The sequence below is a fragment of the Arachis stenosperma genome, chromosome 7 (genome assembly GCF_014773155.1).
Source record: "Arachis stenosperma cultivar V10309 chromosome 7, arast.V10309.gnm1.PFL2, whole genome shotgun sequence".
Taxonomy (NCBI): Eukaryota; Viridiplantae; Streptophyta; class Magnoliopsida; order Fabales; family Fabaceae; genus Arachis; species Arachis stenosperma.
Genome location: NC_080383.1, coordinates 83,510,654 through 83,530,653, shown reverse-complemented (window position 1 = coordinate 83,530,653; position 20,000 = coordinate 83,510,654). Strand labels below are relative to the sequence as shown.

At 34.2% G+C, this 20,000-nt stretch overlaps 3 protein-coding genes across 7 annotated transcripts; 1 reads left to right on the top strand and 2 right to left on the bottom strand.

Moving 5' to 3' along the window:
* Nucleotides 1-648: 648 nt before the first annotated feature.
* Nucleotides 649-19,096, bottom strand: LOC130939176 (uncharacterized). Of its 5 annotated transcripts, none has more exons than XM_057867279.1 (11): nt 18,758-19,096; nt 18,171-18,222; nt 15,357-15,549; nt 14,330-14,421; nt 3,781-4,021; nt 2,216-2,463; nt 1,951-2,121; nt 1,782-1,874; nt 1,601-1,702; nt 1,157-1,495; nt 649-885 (listed from the first exon to the last, which is right to left on the bottom strand). In XM_057867279.1, exons 5-11 carry the CDS (start codon nt 3,872-3,874, stop codon nt 796-798), a joined length of 1,137 nt encoding a protein of 378 aa, XP_057723262.1. In that variant the 5' UTR covers nt 3,875-4,021; nt 14,330-14,421; nt 15,357-15,549; nt 18,171-18,222; nt 18,758-19,096; the 3' UTR covers nt 649-795. The 5 variants fall into 5 exon arrangements, with proteins under 5 accessions (XP_057723262.1, XP_057723263.1, XP_057723266.1 ...); XM_057867280.1 differs by having other exon boundaries at nt 3,781-3,900; XM_057867283.1 differs by lacking the exon at nt 3,781-4,021.
* On the bottom strand, nt 4,197-6,955 carry LOC130940021 (uncharacterized). Its single transcript, XM_057868076.1, has 4 exons — nt 5,532-6,955; nt 5,135-5,443; nt 4,938-5,043; nt 4,197-4,850 (listed from the first exon to the last, which is right to left on the bottom strand). Exons 1-4 carry the CDS (start codon nt 6,953-6,955, stop codon nt 4,197-4,199), a joined length of 2,493 nt encoding a protein of 830 aa, XP_057724059.1.
* LOC130940020 (G-box-binding factor 1-like) lies at nt 15,725-16,662 on the top strand. The gene is made up of 5 exons (XM_057868075.1): nt 15,725-15,737; nt 15,825-16,012; nt 16,184-16,261; nt 16,376-16,453; nt 16,570-16,662. The coding sequence occupies exons 1-5, from the start codon at nt 15,725-15,727 to the stop codon at nt 16,660-16,662; spliced, it is 450 nt and encodes a 149-aa protein (XP_057724058.1).
* Nucleotides 19,097-20,000: the final 904 nt, after the last annotated feature.

The window sequence follows — 20,000 nt, the reverse complement described above, 5'->3', positions numbered from 1 at the left end:
ACCACAAACCTTACTCATATTAGGGCCAATTATAAATTGTTTGTAACAAAATAAATCTCTAAAATTGCTTGTAAGAACAATTTTCGCTAAAGCTACACTACAAAAAACACGCTAATTTGCGGGGTTTTTTTTTTCAATTTGCGGGGGTTTTTAACCCCCGCAAATTGTGTTACAGCGGTTTAATAAACTCCCGCAGTTAGGTGTGCTGCAATATTTTACGGGGATTTTATCAGAACCGACGCAATTTTGAAATCCAAATTGCGGCGTTTTTTGCCCCCCGCTGTTTGCGGGAGTTTCAACTAAATTGCGTCGGTTTCTGAAGACCTCCAACAGTTTTGTGTTGCAGCATTTTTTATTCATGTTGTGGGGGTTTTAAACCCCCGCAAATATGGTAAACTTAAAACAAATTTTTTTTTTGTTGGAGTTGTAAACTCCCACAATTTGAAATGTAATGCCAAAATATTTATACTATGATATATATAATTTTTTCTTATTTTATATAATATTTATTAGAATCCAAAATTTAATAAGAATAAAAATCTTTAAAGTATAAATCTAAAATATAATCCATTAAAATAAATAATAACTTTTTTATATTATAATAAAATGGATAATATCTGAATCATCACTGTCTTTATATATATAATCCTAAAAATTAAATAAGCTAAAATAATATAAACTCACAACTACCACTAATGAGTTCTCTACTTGAATAAGTTTGTTTAATAAAAAAATGTAACATAATACCCTAACAAAGGTGGAACAATAAACAACTAATCAATCTTTAAAACAATACTAAACAATGTCTTCACGATTTTCATTGCTTGCTCCTGATGATGTTCTTCCTGTTGTCGGTGTAATAGTTTCGTTCTCAATATCATTAGCCTAAAATAAATTAAAAATAGAAATGTCAACATAAAAATTCTCACATCTGTGACACTATAACGACAATTCAAATACCAAAAATGTTAAAAAGGCATTAACCTTTTCTTGTGTGAAAAACTTGAACAACAAATTAGTAAGAGTAGGCATGTAAAAGTGAGAATATACGAGACTAATACCATGCTAGAACATTAGCATAATATAACGGTTATCATTTATCATAATTTTTAAAAATATTAGTCCAACATAGATTTGACGAGAGATGGCAATTTACCTGAGTTCCATGGTCAAATATACTAGTAAGTTCAACAGGAATTCTTCCTTCTTTAGCAAGAAAATAAGCCTTGAATGCAGCTAATGTCCCATCAAATTTAGACTCCAAACGCTTAAAATCAGCTTGGGAGTAATTTGTAGTAGATGACATTGAAGTTGAAGAATTAGCTAACTGGCTAGGATGATTGCCATTTCTGAAAGTATTAGTAGGTGTTGCTCCCATTCCCATGCATCGCACCCTACCAGAATGCTCCTCCCCAAACACTTTTCCAATAGCATCATTTGTAGATGGTCTAGATTCATCTTTCTCATTTTGAGTCATAAGTACTTCAATTTGTTCCTGCATTTGAGATTTAAGCAACAAAAATATAACAAAATAACATTAAGGTTTGGCAGATTTTGAAGTAACACTTTGTACTAAAATAGACCAAAAAGTACAACTTACTGCTATATCCCTTGCTTCATCAGTCACAAACGACCCATCTCTCTTCTTATGAGTTTCTATGTACATTTCTCCACGGCTAATTTTTCGACCAGTTTCTAAAAACTATACAAAAGAATATAAAAAAATAGTTAAAGAGCATATCATAATTTAGTAAAAACAAAAAATGATTGATGGTTCATACTATTTCATGTCTTTTCCTTGAGATGGGTTTCGAGCCACCAGTATGGGGAATTGTTTGCTTCTTGCGAGCTTCCTTATTTCTCCTACACATCTCCTATAAAAAAAGAAAAATGAAGATTAGAAAAGTGATTACGTATTAATATTATATTTTAAAAATTTTAGCATGTTACCATTGTAGAAGGTAGAAACCGATACTGAATAAAAGATGCCCATTGTCTACTCATGCATGGATCATAGAACTCTTTCCATAACTTAATTCTATGTTGTGACCACTTTTTTGCAAGGCTCAATTTGCAATATCGCTTTGCAATGCCCTCAGAAATTTTGAAATGAAATTTTGGCTATAAAAAAGAATCATACATAAATAACAAGATATCATTAACAATAGAAAATTTTAATAGGAATTTAGTAAAACTAAATATTTCAAATATATACCTTCAGCAAGTTACTAAAACACTCTTCAAATCTAGATCGAGGTATGCCTAAAGGTCCTGACCACTTTGAGAAATTGATTGGAAATAACTTACAATCAACTGCCAATGTTCCTAGATATCCAGCAAGCAAACCTTGGGCTTCTCCAATAGCTTGTTCATCTTCAAAGTTCACAACAACTTGCTCATCTCTAGATAAGTTATCCATTTCTTTAACTTTTAGCCTTCTAGTCTTAATAGTTCCATCTGTGCCTTTATTTCCAAAGTTTTAAACTAAATTAAAAATTTAAACACAAAGTATTTGCATATAAAATTAATTATATGTAAGTACACATTTACTTTTAAAAATTAAATTTTTAAACATTTTACAATTAAAAGCTTTTAAATTTTAAACAATTATGAAGAATTCACATGTAACACAAAGGACATTACAAATTCCAGAATAAAATTTCACTCCTAGACACTAGGATCAAGAAAGAAACAGATCACTTGAGTAAAAGAAGACTAAGTTTGCAACAGAACATTTGTTAGGTGCCCCTAAAAAAAATAAAAACGAACTCTCCAAGAATCAAGAATATTTCGCAGTTCATATGAGTACACCTTAAGAAAAAATGAAAAATTTCAAATTTATCAACAACTCGTGTAAATCATATGGGCACCACTGTTCAGCTGTGAATTAGATCCTAAAAATAAACAAATTGAAATGGTAAGTACATATATATATAGTGTGGACCGAAAAACATAAAAGATTTAGCAGTGAAATACAATCTTGAATTAATTTAGTCTTACTTACGAATGGCCAAATTGGATTGAGATATCACTTAATTAAGAATGCAATTTAGCCACCTTAATTATTGGGTATGATCATTATATTATTTAAATTATAAAGTAACTAATGAACAAGTTAATTAAATGGACATCTAATTGAGAGAGAGAACAAGTTAATTAAATGGACATCTAATTGAGAAAGAGAGAGAGACAGAGACAGAGAGCAATTTGCAATATTGACCAGACAAACACTCATTATTTTTCTATCCAAATTTTATTATTACTACAAGGAGAAGATGAATAAATAACAATTTGGATAAAAAGAAAAGAAATTTGAAAGGGAAAAGATCATAATGATTTGATGATAAATAATGTGATTTCACAAAAGCCAGAACCATGCATATGCATATCACTTTGTCATCTAGTAATATTATAGGAGTAGTACTATTTCGTATTTTCATTTTATGCCTCGGGAGTTGGGTGAAAATTTTAAGATTTTTATTAAAAATATTTTGGGCAACATTTCCGTACAATTGAAGTCTTTATCATATGCCTCAAAATAAGTAAACTTTAATATTATTCAACCATAGCCACATAGAAAGCTAAATAATCAGCATTAGACTTGTAAAAATTGGCATAGTGCATGTTCAGCTATCAATGCATCACTTTTCTACTTTCATACAAGAGATTGTACAAAAAAATATATTATATATAAAGATTAAAAATATAAAATTTGCATTTATATAGAAAGCACTTATTTAGCAACTCAGCATGAGAAATTAAGTTTATTATGCACCATACCTACTGTCTCCACGGTCCAATATTCAGAAGATTGACGTCCACCAAAGGGCCTAGTATGTTCTTGGGATCCTTGGTTAGGCAGTGAATGATCCATATTACTATCCGGATTGCTTTGTATTGCTGAATCATGATTAGGTGGTGAGATATCCGTAGGTGAATTGTGAAATACCTCGTCGTTAGTTTGATCAAAACCGTTTTCAGGTTGAGGAGCTGATCTTAGGGGATTAGTAAACCGTTTACACTTCGGCATTGTTGTAAATGAATTTAACAACAAATAGTTAGAGAAAATAACTCAAATAGCATGTTATATTTCACACAAAATTAGGCCAAAGATAAAATTTATGAACAAGCCAACGGATTAACCATAACCTTAAAATTAACAAATAAATAAATAAGCTTTAACCTTAGATTTCTCATTATGAGTAAACTACGTCATCGATCAAGTGGTTTGTTGCCAATTGAATGTATTCATCACTGTTACCAAAATATTGATCAAGAGCTTGCTCTTGATGTGGCTCGTCCTCATCTGCAGCCTCTTCAATTTCATCACCCATTTCATACAAATCTCTTGGTTTTAAATGAACAACAATACTCCATCCTTTGTTAACGACATCATCTACATAGTATACCATTGATGCTTGTGACGCTAGAATATAAGGCTCATCCTCTTCATGTTCACCGGTATGAATTGGTCTTTCAAAGTTAACACAATGAAAATGCCATTGATCTCTTCTATATCCTCTATGTCGAGTGGAATCAGCCCATTTACATTTGAAGAGAACAACAGTGAATCGCCCATAATAGCTAACCTCAATTATATCCTCCAACTTGCCATAATAGGGTACATCACCTTGTCTTAAATTTTTGTCAACTCGACTTGCAACACATGGTGTGCTAGAGGTTAAATATACTCCACTATTCTGTGTCCTCAAACCTTCTTCACAAGCAATAGTTCGAAATGTGCAACCATTTATTTTATAAGCACTATATCTCGTTGCATTTGATAAGGGGCCTCGTGCTAAAAATTTTATGTCAGTAGACAACTGTTCTATGGTATCCGGGTTCATTATCTGAAATTGGGATAAGTTATGAGGGTTAAAATGTTTATATCTTAACACCTTTTCCATTTCATAAACTCTAATAATTAAGTAACTTACTCGTTTTTCAAACCACGAAACAAATTCCTTAAATACTCTCTTCTCTATGTCTGTGGGGTTCGGTCTCCTTCCCTTTGAACTTCTTCTTATGTATTCTCTAAATTCACTGCATTAGGAATTAATTTGGATTCAGAGTACGTCACTCACGAATATAGATTTTGAATATATTAATGCAAATAACCTCTATCTTTACTTACTTCACATAATCCTTGACGGCTGGACAATTTAGTAACACATATCTATGGGCTTGTAGCTTTTGCTTTTCATTCAACGTAAAAATTGTACCAGAACTCCCTGCTTTACCCACCGGCGGAAAGAGACAAGATTCTGAGCATCCCTTGTCAAGCGGGTCATCACATACACGTCTAGCTCTATTGAACCTTGTCTCTATATCTTCAAAATAGCGAGAACAAAAAGTGAGACATTCCTCAGCTAAATATCCTTCGGCAATAGATGCTTCTGCTTGTGCTCTATTCCGCACATGGGATTTTAGATGGCCTAACTCCCTAAAATAATATAAAAAAATCAAGTAAAAATGACATGACTAGAGATGCAATTCTAACGATCTTTAGTTCATCATACAAAATATTTTACCTCTCAATTGGATACATGTATCGATAATGCACTGGACCTCCGAGCTTTGCTTCATCTACTAGATGGACTGTCAAGTGAACCATGACGGTAAAGAATGATGGAGGGAATAACATTTCCAACTGGCAAAGGATGACCACTATGCGTTGTTGGAGCTTGTCAAGTTCAGAGTTACTTAAGCTTTTCCCACAAAGGATCTTAAAGAATGAGCCAAACTCAGCCAATACTGCAGTAACATGATCCGGCAGCAAATGACGAACTGCTATTGGTAACAATTCCTCCAAAAGAATATGACAGTCATGACTTTTTAATCCAAAAATTTTTTTCTGTCCTTCATCCACACATCTCGAAATATTACTTGAGTATCCATCTGGTAGCACAACATTCTTCAATGCCGAAAGAAATAGCTTCTTGGTGTCACGTGTTAGTGAAAATAAAGATAAATGATATGATCCATTGTCACTTGGCCAGAGATCACGCCTTATGCCCATTTCTTTCAAATCTTTCCGTGCCTTGAGATTGTCCTTTGATTTTGCTTTGTCATTAAGCAAAGTGTACAAAATGTTATCACACACATTCTTCTCAATGTGCATAAAGTCCAGATTGTGACGCAACAAATTGGTTTTCCAGTACGGAAGATCAAAGAAAATGCTTCGCTTGTTCCACTGCTTAACTTCTCGTCGAGGTCTTTTCCCACCACTACGAGATTCTTCTCGTTGCTGATCTCGTGTTTCAACATCCTGTTGTTGTTCAAGAATGTCAGAACCTAATAACTTCTTAGGTGGACCACGCTCCTCTGTGCTTCCGTCAAAACGAACACGATTCAGTCTAAATCTATGATTTCTTCCCAAAAAACGTCTATGACCCATGAAGCACCATTTAGAACTATGACGGAGATAACAAGGAAAAGAATCAAAGTTACAAGTGGGACAAGCTAAACCGGTGTGTGTGTTCCAACCAAATAGCATACCTAACCCAGGAAAATCACTTATTGTCCACATAAGAGCTGCATGCATTCTAAATGTGTTTCCGGATGATGAGTCAAATGTCTCCACACCATCAATCCATAAATCTTTCAATTCATTTATAAGGGGCTGCAAGTACACATCTATCTTATTTCCCGGGGACTTCTTTCCTGGAATAACCATTGATAAGATGAAAGAAGTGTGATTCATACACATCCAAGGTGGAAGATTGTATGGAATCAAGAACACAGGCCAAACGCTATTAGTAGAACTCAAGGCTCCGAAGGGATTAAAACCATCAGTTGCAAGACCTAGGCGAACATTTCGTGGCTCTTCGGCAAATAGTGTGTGCATCGCATTAAAATTCTTCCATGCTTCACCGTCCCTTGGATGTCTCAGTAATCCATCTCTTGCAGGTGTAGAATTATGCCATTGCATGTGCTCAGCCGTCTTGCTACACATATATAACCTTTTTGTTGGGTTTTTTTCTCTTTTTTGTGAGGCCCAAGCCCAACATTTTGAGGGTGTCTCTTGCACCCATTGTGCCACAACCCTAATCAGTTTTTGAGTGTCATTGAGAGTGATAGAGAGTAGCCACAAAAGAGAGAAAGAAAGGGAAAAACAGAATTTTCGTTTTTGTCCAAAGCAGCAATCAAATGGCAGTTTCTCAGTTGTTCACCGTTGGATCGGCTTGAAATTTAAACTGCGTGTTCCTATCATCTTGTTCTTCATTCTGATCGGTGGAGATGTTTATTGGAGGTTTGCCGTAGGAGAAATTGGTTTCGCAAGAGAGAAATTAGGTTTCCCGTTTTTACACAGAGCAGCAATCTTGGAACGGCAGTTTCTTATTCTTTCACCGTTGGATCGACGTGAAATTTTAACTGTAGATTCTTCACATTTTGGTCTTCATTCTGAACGGTGGAGATTTTAATTGGAGATCTGCAGAGGGAGAAATTGGCTTCGACATCAGCTCTATTTTTTGGGTATATTTCATCTTCTTGCCTATTATTTGTGAGCTTTGGTGCATTGATGTTTTGGCTGGTTATATGCACGTTTTTGTGCTTTGTTTGAGACTCTCTTGTACCTCATTTGATTATAGTGGAGCTATTTTATTGGTCTGGACGACCCGTGGTTTTTACCTCTCACATTGAGGGGGTTTTCCACGTTAAAATCTCGGTGTGTTCTTGTTATTGCTTTACTTGCTATATTTGCTTGTTATAGTTGCTGCCATATTGCATTGTGAGTGCTTCCATATTGTTCTTGTGTTGGACATTTGTGTCGTTTCCGCTGTTAGGCTCTTTCATACTGGCATCAGAGCTTGTTGGTATTTTTCTGGGCTTGTGATTCTGTGAACAATGGAAGCTAATACTAATACTAGTAGGATGATCACTCTTAATGGTCTTAATTATGATTTGTGGAAGTCAAAGATGGAAGATTTGCTTTATGTCAAAAATTTTCATCAACCAGTTTTTGGTACAGAGAAGCCTAATGATAAGTCTGATGATGATTGGACTTTGTTGCATAGACAAGTCTGTGGATATATTAGGCAGTGGGTTGACGATAATGTGTTGAACCATATTATTGGAGACACATGCTCGAACCCTTTGGATTAAGCTTGAACAGTTGTATGCTCGAAAAACTGGGAATAACAAGAAGTTTTTGATCAAGCAGTTGTTGGCTTTGAAGTATACAGATGGGACATCAATGACAGATCACTTGAACAATTTCCAAGGAATTATGAATCAGTTATCTTCCATGGGTATCAAGTTTGATGAAGAGGTTCAAGGATTGTTACTTCTTGGCTCCTTACCAGACTCGTGGAAAATTCTCAGAATGTCATTGTCCAATTCTGCTCCTGATGGTGTAATCTCTATGGATCTTGCCAAGAGCAGTGTTTTGAATGAAGAGATGAGAAGAAAGTCACAAGGTACATCGACTACACATTCAGATGTTCTTGTTTCTGAGTCTAGGGGGAGAAGCAAAAGTCGAGGTCCTAAAGGTAGAGATCAAAGCAGAAGCAAGTCTTGAGGAAAGTATAAGAATATTGAGTGTCATCATTGCGGTCAAAAGGGACATGTGAAGAGATTTTGTTGGCAGCTAAAGAAGGAGAAAGCCAAGGCAAGTAAAGAAAAGAGCACAAATAAAGATGATGGTAACAAGGAAGACAAGGTTAATGTAACTCATGATGATTTTCTTGTTGTTGAGGAGTTTGAATCTGTTAACCTTGTTGATAATAGCACTAGTTGGGTGATTGATAGCGGTGCTTCTATTCATGTTACATCTAGGAGGGATTTGTTTACGTCCTATACTCCTGGTGATTTTGGTGATGTGAAAATGGCTCATCAAGGTGTTGCAAAATGTGCTGGTGTTGGACAAGTTTGTTTAGAAACCTCCAACGGTACCAAGTTGACTTTGAAGCGTGTGAAGCATGTTCCAGATATTCGGTTGAACTTACTTTCTTTGGTAAGTTGTGTGATGAAGACTTGAATAGCTCATTTTCTCGTGATAGCTGGAAGCTCACCAAGGGTTCCATGGTTGTTGCTAGAGGTACAAGACACTCTACTCTTATTTAACTCAAGCAAAGATTATGAAAGATGTTGTTAATGCTGCTGAGTTTGTTGATGAAACTGATTTATGGCATAAGAGATTATGTCATATGAGTGAGAAAGGCATGAATATGTTATCCAAGAGGAATCTTTTATCTGGTTGTAAGGTTGCTTTGCAAAAGTGCAATCATTGTTTTGCTGGAAAACAAAACAGGGTCTCTTTTAAGAGCCATCCACCTTCAAGGAAGCCGGAGATACTTGACTTGGTGCATTCTGATGTATGTGGACCGATGAAGACAAGAACACTTGGAGGGTCTATCTATTTTGTAACCTTTATTGATGATCATTCTAGAAAATTATGGATTTACACTTTGAAGACCAAAGATCAAGTTTTGAATGTGTTCAAGCAATTTCAAGCTTCTGTTGAAAGAGAAACTGGGAAGAAGTTGAAATGCATTCGTACTGACAATGGTGGTGAGTACTCAGGTCCATTTGATGCTTATTGTAAAGAGCATGGTATAAGACATCAGAAGACTCCTCCGAAGACTCCTCAGTTGAATGGCTTGGCTGAAAGGATGAACAGAACATTGGTTGAAAGAGTTAGGTGCTTGTTGTCACAATCTGGATTGGCAAAATCCTTTTGGGGTGAAGCTTTGAGCACTGTTGTTCATGTCTTGAACCGGACACCATGTGTTCCCTTGCAATTTGAAGTGCTAGAGAAGGTATGGTCAGGTAATGATGTTTCTTATGATCATTTAAGAGTCTTTGGATGTAAAGCTTTTGTTCATATTCCCAAAGATGAGAGATCTAAGCTTGATGTAAAGACTAGGCAGTGTATTTTTATTGGCTATGGCATGGATGAGTTTGGTTACAGGTTTTATGATCCTATTAACAAGAAGGTGATTCGGAGTAGAGATGTTGTCTTTGTTGAAGACCAAACATTGAAGGATGTTGATCATGCGGAGAAGCCAATGGTTCAGCCTAGTGATGATTTTTCTGACTTGGATATTACTCCCTCTATGCCTATGGTAGAAGATGGTAGAGTTGAAGCTCAAAATAATGAGCATGATACAAGTGCAGGTGAAGATGGAACAGTTGATCCGATACTTGATGAAGTTGGTGATGATGATCAAGATGAAGAACCAGCTTTAGAAATTCCTGCAAATGCACTTAGAAGGTCTACAAGAGAGAGAAAGCCTTCGTCAAGGTATTCTCCACATGAGTTTGTTTTGTTGACTGATGGGGGAGAACCTGAATGCTTTGGAGAGGCTGTTGAAGATGAAAGCAAAGCTCAATGGCTTGAAGCTATGCAAGAAGAAATGAAGTCCTTGCTTGAGAATGATACCTATGAGTTGGTGAAGCTACCGAAGGGTATGCGAGTTTGAAGAACAAATGGGTATTCAGAATCAAGAATGAAGAACGCAATTCTAAGCCTCGGTATAAGGCTAGATTGGTTGTTAGAGGTTTTAGCCAGAGAAAAGGTGTTGATTATGAGGAAATCTTTTCTCCTGTTGTGAGGATGTCATCCATTCGTGCTGTGCTTGGATTAGCAGCATCTCTTGATTTGGAGATTGAGCAAATGGATGTGAAGACCGCTTTTCTTCATGGTGATTTAGATAAGGAGATCTACATGGAGCAACCGGAGGGCTTTGTTGTTAAAGGAAAGGAAGATTTTGTGTGCAAGCTTAAGAAGAGTCTTTATGGGTTGAAGCAAGCTCCAAGACAGTGGTACAAGAAGTTTGAATCTGTTATGGAGAAGCATGGTTACCGTAAGACAACTTCAGATCATTGTGTATTTGTGCAAAAATTTTCTGATGATGATTTTATCATTCTTTTGCTTTATGTGGATGATATTTTGATTGTGGGCAAGAATGCTTTGAGGATTAATGAGTTGAAGAAACAGTTGAGCAAGTTCTTTGCTATCAAGGACTTGGGTCCTGCCAAACAAATTTTGGGCATGACTATTACTCGTTATAGAGATTCCAAGAAGCTTTATTTGTCACAGGAGAAGTACATAAAGAAAGTGCTTCAAAGGTTTGGCATGAATGATGCCAAATGTGTTGCTAGTTCTTTTGCTCCTCATTTTAAGTTGAGTACCAAGCAGTGTCCAACCACTGATGAGGAGAAACAAGCAATGGATGGAATTCCTTATGCCTCAGCTGTTGGAAGCTTGATGTATGCTATGGTGTGTACTAGACCAGACATTGCTCATGCGGTTGGTACTGTGAGTCGTTTTCTCTCTAATCCAGGTAAAGAACATTGGAATGCTGTTAAATGGATTATGAGATATCTCAAAGGTACAACTAACTTGAGTTTGAGTTTTGGTGGTGAGAAACCTTTGCTAGTTGGCTTTACTGATGCAGACATGGCAGGAGATATTGATTCTCGAAAGTCTACTTCAGGTTATTTGGTCAAGTTTGCAGGGGGAGCTATTTCATGGCAGTCAAGGCTACAGAAGTGTGTTGCACTTTCTACCACAGAGGCAGAGTTTATTGCAGCAACTGAAGCATGTAAAGAGTTGTTGTGGATGAAGAAGTTTCTTGCAGCACTTGGTTTTAAGCAAGACCGTTATGTCTTGTTGTGTGATAGCCAAAGTGCTATTCATCTTGCCAAGAATTCTACTTTTCATCCAAGATCTAAACATATCGATGTTAGGTATCATTGGATACGGGATGTGTTAGATTCCAAGTTGTTGGAACTTGAGAAAGTTCATACTGATGACAATGGTGCTGATATGATGACAAAAGCATTGTCAAGAGAAAAGTTTGAAACATGTTGTTTGATCGCCGGAATGGCGAGGGCCTCCACCTAGTCGAGAAGGGGGAGATTTGTTGGGTTTTTTTCTCTCCTTTGTGAGGCCCAAGCCCAACATTTTGAGGGTGTCTCTTGCACCCATTGTGCCACAACCCTAATCAGTTTTTGAGTGTCATTGAGAGTGATAGAGAGTAGCCACAAAAGAGAGAAAGAAAGGGAAAAACAGAATTTTCGTTTTTGTCCAAAGCAGCAAATTTCAAATGGCAGTTTCTCAGTTGTTCACCGTTGGATCGGCTTGAAATTTAAACTGCGTGTTCCTATCATCTTGTTCTTCATTCTGATCGGTGGAGATGTTGATTGGAGGTTTGTCGTAGGAGAAATTGGTTTCGCAAGAGAGAAATTAGGTTTCCCGTTTTTACACAGAGCAGCAATCTTGGAACGGCAGTTTCTCATTCTTTCACCGTTGGATCGACGTGAAATTTTAACTGTAGATTCTTCACATTTTGGTCTTCATTCTGAACGGTGAAGATTTTAATTGGAGATCTGCAGAGGGAGAAATTGGCTTCGACATCAGCTCTGTTTTTTGGGTATATTTCATCTTCTTGCCTATTATTTGTGAGCTTTGGTGCATTGATGTTTTGGCTGGTTATATGCACGTTTTTGTGCTTTGTTTGAGACTCTCTTGTACCTCATTTGATTATAGTGGAACTATTTCATTGGTCTGGACGACCCGTGGTTTTTACCTCTCACATTGAGGGGGTTTTCCACGTTAAAATCTCGGTGTGTTCTTGTTATTGCTTTACTTGCTATATTTGCTTGTTATAGTTGCTGCCATATTGCGTTGTGAGTGCTTCCATATTGTTCTTGTGTTGGACATTTGTGTCGTTTCCGCTGTTAGGCTCTTTCACTTTTCAACCTTGGCTTCAGTGGAAAGTATCGCAAAACTTTTGCAGCTTGCTTTTTCTTTTTTTTCTTAGGGATCCATCTAGATATACCGCAATACTTGCATGTATCTTGTATGTTATCTGGAGTGTCATCTAGATATAACATACAGTCATTTGGGCAAGCATCAATCTTAGTATATTCTAGGCCGAGTTTGCAAATTACTTGCTTGGCCTTATAAAAACTAGAAGGCAGCTGTATTCCATCAAAAGTATCTCTCAACAAAGTCAATATCATAGTCATGGCCTTATCGCTTATTCTACACAAGACCTTTATGTGATACAATTTGATTATAAACTCCAACTTTGTGCATTTACTGCCCTCGTGCAACTTTTCATTTCCGTCTTTTAAAAATTCATTGAACTCACTACCATCATCAAAGGAGCCCTCATGTAATCTTCCATCTGCGATGTCTTCATCTCCATCGGGTATAACTGCATCATTCAATCCCATTATACCTTCATCCCCATGGTGGCCGAATACATCATGCAGTAATGTATTTAGCGGATTCTCTTGAGATGGTGGCGCTTGCACTTCTACACTACTTGGCTCAACAGGTTGTATCTCACCATGACGATTCCAGATCACATAGTTTCTGGGAAATGGCTTTAAGAGCAGGTGATCCTGAACTGTGTCTCTTTTATGCCATTTTCCAAATGCACATCGTGGACATGGACAACATATTCTATCCGAAATGGCCGCTCTCGCAAAAGCAAAATCAAGGAATCCAATTATGCCATCCATGTATTCCTTTGTTGTTCGAGGTTTTTCAATCCAACTTCTATCCATTTGTAACTAATTTATTCAACCAAAAAGTAAACAAGGTTGTAACATAAAGAAGGAATAGGTAATTTAGTTTTGTAAAGTAATTAATACATTAAATCTCGCCATCGTAATCATTATAATAAGTTGTTTATTTTTTTATGTTATTTTATATCACATTGATTTTTTTTAATTTTTTACACAGAAATACTAAATTATTCTTTAAGTATTGGTGTCATTTTATTGGTGTAGAGTGATAGAAAATTTTAACAAGTTACAACTATTTAAGTTTTAATCTTCTAAACTAAAACCTAAGCAAATATAATTTTTCATAATACCTTTAAGGATTTGAATAATTATTTTATATGTAATTAATTGGGTATTATTTTATACTTGGTTAGTTTTTTAATTAAATTTTTAGTCATAGATATATTCAATATTCAATAAAATAAATTTTATAAAATTTTATGACAAGCATTCTAACTATAAAAAGTTAAGTTATAATTAAGTTATTATATTTTAAACGATTCAAGACTCGACAAAAAACATTTTAAAATGAGTTATATTTTATACATTTTATTTTCCTGTGAATATTATTATATGTTTTTTATGTTAAAGTTTTTGCTGTTCAAAAATATTTTTGAAGCTCAGTCATTGCCAATCAACTAAATAAATCGAAAACTAGAAAAAGAAAAAAATCACTAAAACATAAAAAGGAGAATAGATATTTCAAAAATAAAATCCCAAAAATGATATACATTGAATTTCAAAACTATAACTATTTTATTCAGAATAAAGAACATGTAATTACTTTATTGAGGCAGAGAATTACCTTATAAAAGGAATCAACTGAATAGTGTGGTTTAGATCCGAATGTATCAGTGATATAGGAGCAACAAGTATGCCAAATCAACTACTCAGATACTGCAAAAACAATTTTCGAAAAAAAAAATGATAAAAATAGTTTAGGATGAACATCAGCAAATGAAAATTTTAATTTTAAATAACAAAATGCAACAGAAGGCACAATTATCACAAATAAAAATGTTCTCTTTATTTTAACTTCAACTATAAGAGAGAGGTTGAACTCAATTTAAATACAAACCTGTGACAGCGAGACAATAGCTACATCTTAGGCATCACAGGAGAAAATCAATATCAATAGTAGCTATTATTATCTATAAAATATACTTATTAGTTAAGTAAAAAAAGACTGTATCTTAAGCATGTAACTAATATTTTGTTTTTAATTAATAGGGCATGATAATATGATTCTTACCACTAATAATAATAATTGTAAGTGGTTGTGGCACTGACTCGTATATATACATGGCAAGGTATTCTATGCAGCTTTTAAGAAGAGTTTCATTATATAGACATGTCAAAATAATTTAAAACTGACTATCTCTATTTTTTTATATTCACAATTTAACTATCTACATTTTTTTATTCTATAAAGGAATTTATCATCTAATTTTCCCTAATCTATTCCCACAAATCAAATCCGCAACACCAAATTCTATCTCACAGGTCATGGCAAAATTCATCTGTGTAAGAAAAATCATTTCTACCAGTCTAGAACATCATGATAGGTCTAGAGGAGGAAAAAAAAAAACATAATTTTTAAAAATTGAAAGCTTTAAATTCCTGAAGATTAGATTTGCTTCAAATTTTCTCATAAGATTTTAATTAAGAACCGAGGAAGGTCAAAGTTAATGAAGCATGAAGCATTCTCTGTTTCAAATGAACTTGGAATCACTTAATATAATTTCATCTTTCAAGAAGCCAAATATCAAATTGGGAAAATTCAATAACACTAACAAATTACTAAGCTCAAATATATGCTATCAAATTGTTACCTTTGCATAGAAGCACAGCTACAACTATGAACGCCAATAGCAGCAGCAATGGAACGCGAACAGCAGCAGCAACACAAATCCAAACCCGAACGCGAACACGAACAGCAGCAGCAACACGAACGCGAGTAGCAGGGGCACAACCGTGATTAGCAGCAGCAATCAATCAATATGTGTGATCAATTTCAGGAGTTGTCTACACACAAAGCAAGAGCCAATAATTAATATTAGAAACTACTCATTATCTAACATAATTGTTATGACTTTTGATAAGATATAATTGAAAATTAGTTTAAAATTTTTAACAAGAAAGGAAGCTTTGACAAACAAGAAAGGAATCAGCTACAAACAAGAAAGGAAGCTTTGACAAAATGCTTGCTAATGGTATGTTGCATTCTTCTGCATGTTTTCCTATCTTTAATTTTTACATGGTTACTCAAGCAATTTTGTCTTAATTGTGAACTTTTTCAGGAGCCAATGCACAGAACAATGCCATAACTCAATCTTCTGGAAAGGCTGCTGTGTCAATGGCTGCAACTAATCTTAATATTGGAATGGACTTGTGGAATGCATCTTCTGCAAAGGCTGATGCTACGAAACTGAGAAACAATCAACCTGCCCCAGGAGCTGTCAACCCTCCTACTATAATGGGACGTGAAGTTGCACTTGGTGAATAGTGGATACAAGTATGATTTACACATTATCTTCTTGAACTTCAGGCCATATATTCCTTGTTTTAAAAAACGTTTCCTTTTTATCTTGTGCATCTCTTAGTTATTTCCTTTACCTTGCAGAGCCTTAGCTTTCCTTTCCTATTTCGGTTTTTTTAGGACGAACGTGACCTGAAGAGACAGAAAAGAAAACAGTCTAACAGAGAATCAGCTAGGAGGTCAAGACTACGCAAGCAGGTAGTTTACAGTTATCTTCAAGCAAGCAATGGTTAAGGGTTATCAATAATATTCAGTGTTTCCAAAGCTACAATTTGACATCCTTCAATGTTTTTCATTTGTTGTATCCACCAGGCTGAGTGCGAGGAGTTGCAAAGAAAGGTGGAGTCACTGGGAAACGAGAGCCAGACTCTGAGAGAAGAACTTCAGATAGTATTAGAAGAATGCAAGAAGCTTATTGCTGAAAATAATTCCATCAAGATAAATTATACCTCCAAATTTTATTGAACTGAATTAGCATTGACCAGGTTATGGTCTTAAAACCTTAGATTATGTCCTCTAACAATACTTTTGCTGTCAACAGTCAACAGAAAGAGTTGGAAAGGTTATGTGGACCAGAAGCAGTTGCCAGCCTCGAATAAATCACCTTTTTGTTATCTTCATTATAAGGAAACCCCGAGGTTTGATCAATTCCCAGAGCTAGAAGAGACAGACTTGCAGCTGCAATTCTATCACTGCCGGTTTTATTAATTAATCGAGCATAGGATATAGTATAATTTTTCTCCTTTATTCACTAATTTTATCATACCATTAATTAACCCTCAATTGTAATTCTCCTGATGTTGTTATTATACACGTCATTTGTGACTGAAACTATTTTCTTTTTCTCTTGAATGATGTTCAAGGCTTTTCCAATATCATTGTGTCTTAATTAAGTGATAACAACAACAAAATATAAGTATTGACTACAATTGAAATGCTAGCAATTTTGGATCTCCTCATTTAGTTAATTAATTAATCAAAATGAGAAAAGAGCAAAGTAGTATATTGGTGATGGTAGTGTGAGAAGTGAGAAGACAAGTGAGTTGGGTACAAAAAGTAGTGAATATATTTTATGTTTTCTATGGGAAGGAATAACCAACTCTGGTCCAAATTGTTCAGCCACAATAATTGATTCAGCATGAACTGGCAACAGCTATGGCAAGATAACCAAACTAAGTTAACTAAACTATTTTATGCTTTTAATTAATTAATGTCCCTGCTTGTATTCAGAAACAGATTGAAAATTGCAAAAATTACTATATCAAAACTAATGAAATTAAAAATAAATTTGAAAACAAAAATTCATAGTATTGTGATACAAAACAACTAGAGCAGAATATAGGATACAATCCAAACACAATTATTTTGAAACAGGACACCAAGTCATGCATGAAACTAAACAATACTTCTATATACAGTGCTTGCAAATACTTTGATTTCAAATAGATTGAACTAACTAAATTATCAAGACCCTTCACCCACTGTTATGAACTTCAATTAGCTAAATACCAGTGAAGTGGATGCAAAGAAACAAAAAAATAAAAGCCATATATGTTTGATTATATTGTACTAAGTTTCTTTTAAAGCTATACCCAATTATTACAGCACCAATGTCCATTACTAATCACATTATAAGAATTCCAATTATATATATATATATATATATATATATATATATATATATATATATATATATATATATATACTTCATGTATTAATTTTACCCTGTTCTAGTATTATTAATAGTCATACTATGAGTCAAGTTATGTCCTTATATGTTAATAAGGTTGCAAAGAAAAACTAGTTACGTCCTTATTAATAGTTATAGTGTTATTAATAGTTATTGGCTCAGGCAGCTGGTTCTCCTTAGTAAACTCCCTCTTATTTGGATTATATATATATATATATATTATGAAAGTGATGCAGAAAAAGCACTTTTTGAAGAAGTATACATTACCAGTAATATATTCTATAGCTGTTTTTTTAAATTTGAAACTAGCTAATAATTAATTAGCTATTCAAAGTGCACAGGTTTTATTTCTTCCGATCATTATTGTTGTACACAAATAATCTTAAAAAACAGATTAAACATATAGGTAGAACTTACTTTTTCTTGTCCAATGTAAGGATGTCTGCCCTTGTATATTTGTCAATGAGACCTGCAACATATAATACATCAAAAGTAAGAAGAAAAAAAAACAGGAATGAACTACAAGAAAAACCAGTAGGTGTTACTAAGAAAAAATCAAAAATTCATAAAACGGTAACCATAAGAAACAATTTTTAAGCAATAGTGATAACTGATTTTGTGTTACTATCAACAATATGAAACTAAAAGCCAAATGTGAAAATGTGAAATGGCAGAATTTGCAGAAATATCGTTAAGGAGCTCGATATGAAAAATCAATTAAGATGCTTGTAGATTCTTTTTTTCGTTCCTTTTCAACAATCAAAAGCAAAAAAAAATCACCAATGCACTATGATAATAATAATAATAATAATAATAATGTGCCCATTACATGCAAATAGAAGACAAAAAATTGGAATAGCAATTACCCACTGAAATGGAATTAAAATTTATAGAAACACAATTAAACTTAAATTTAGAGCCATAAATTCATGATATTGTCATACAAAGCACTAATCAGAAAGGGGATAAATAGTTTATAAACCCTAATTAGTTCATATACATACCTTTTTTTATGGAAGAACAGCTGCACACTAAGAACGTGAACATCAGCAGCAATGGAACACGAACATCAGTAGCAACACAAACGCAAACACCAATAGGAGCAGGAACCGGAATGCCAACAGCAGCAGCAATCGAAACGCTAATAGCAGCAAGATACGAACGGCAGTTGCAATGGCACAACCGCGAATAGCAGCAGCAATCAATGAAGAAAGGTGAACAATGAAGAATGAAGCAGTTACTATATCAGGAGAGTGGGAGCAGAAAAGGGTGTTAGCGAGGTGGGAAAATAGATTTCGCGGGAAGAAAGAGCTTTTTGCATTGCCAAATTGTTTGGGAAATTGATTTAGTTTTGGGGGAGTTTCAAAAATTCTACTATTCAAAATAAAAACTGCTGTAAATAAAACTCTTAACAAAATGAAAGATAACTTTTTGTTTTAAAAATTAAATTTGTAGGATTTTTTTAAAACTTCCATTAACAAACTCCTACAATATAGCTTTTTTTTGTAGTGCTATTTGGCTAATGGCATTCCAACTTTTAAAGTTGTTTAATTCAAAATATATTGCCCAATACTCTCACTAGTTTAAATAAAATCTTTGATAGTCATAGTATCTTACTTTGTGCACCATACATCTTCTTAAGATGTTCAATAATAAATAATAGGTATATGCTTTTAAAATTAGAACTCATGGTTGTTAAAACAACCTATATTATAGTAAAATAATATTTTAGATACTTCACAAGTGTTGACTATTCCATCACCAATTTTATTGGACAATATTTTTTCAATAGGATTATCATGTCCATGAAACCCTTTTATACATAAGAATAATTCTCAATGTATAGTCACTTTATTACTTTTAAGTATGCCATACGAAAGATGGACATATTTAAAAATTTAAAATATGAAAATAAATCAAGAAATCTATATTTCTAGCAAAATTATTTAGAATCGTGAATGAGTACCTTGGTTGTCAAGTATTCCAAATAAACATGATTAAATTGTATCACATACAATTATAATCCCAAATAATTATCCAGTTGTCAGACAATTATTTAACTGAATTATATTTTATACCCCTAGGTTGTCTAGGTTCAAGTATAAAATTAATTCTCCTTATATATCATCATATGCATAAATAAATTCTATCTTTGAGTACAAGTCTCCTGATTGTTAGGTTGCTCCTTGTAAACAAAAGATAAATTTATTTTTAGTAAACTCCTAACTTTTAGGATTCATTTCCAAT

Coding starts and splice junctions, on each gene's coding strand:
- LOC130939176 (XM_057867278.1), bottom strand. CDS start 4,030: ATGCCGAAGTGTAAACGGTTTACTAATCCCCTAAGATCAGCTCCTCAA. Junction 2,464..3,780: donor TTGGACCGTGGAGACAGTAG/GTATGGTGCATA, acceptor TTGGAAATAAAG/GCACAGATGGAACTATTAAG. Junction 1,496..1,600: donor ATGAAGCAAGGGATATAGCA/GTAAGTTGTACT, acceptor TCTCAAATGCAG/GAACAAATTGAAGTACTTAT.
- LOC130940020 (XM_057868075.1), top strand. Junction 16,013..16,183: donor CTACTATAATGGGACGTGAA/GTTGCACTTGGT, acceptor CGGTTTTTTTAG/GACGAACGTGACCTGAAGAG. Junction 16,454..16,569: donor TGAGAGAAGAACTTCAGATA/GTATTAGAAGAA, acceptor TTAAAACCTTAG/ATTATGTCCTCTAACAATAC.
- LOC130940021 (XM_057868076.1), bottom strand. CDS start 6,955: ATGTGTAGCAAGACGGCTGAGCACATGCAATGGCATAATTCTACACCT. Junction 5,044..5,134: donor GCCGTCAAGGATTATGTGAA/GTAAGTAAAGAT, acceptor TTCCTAATGCAG/TGAATTTAGAGAATACATAA. Junction 4,851..4,937: donor TTTCGTGGTTTGAAAAACGA/GTAAGTTACTTA, acceptor TCCCAATTTCAG/ATAATGAACCCGGATACCAT.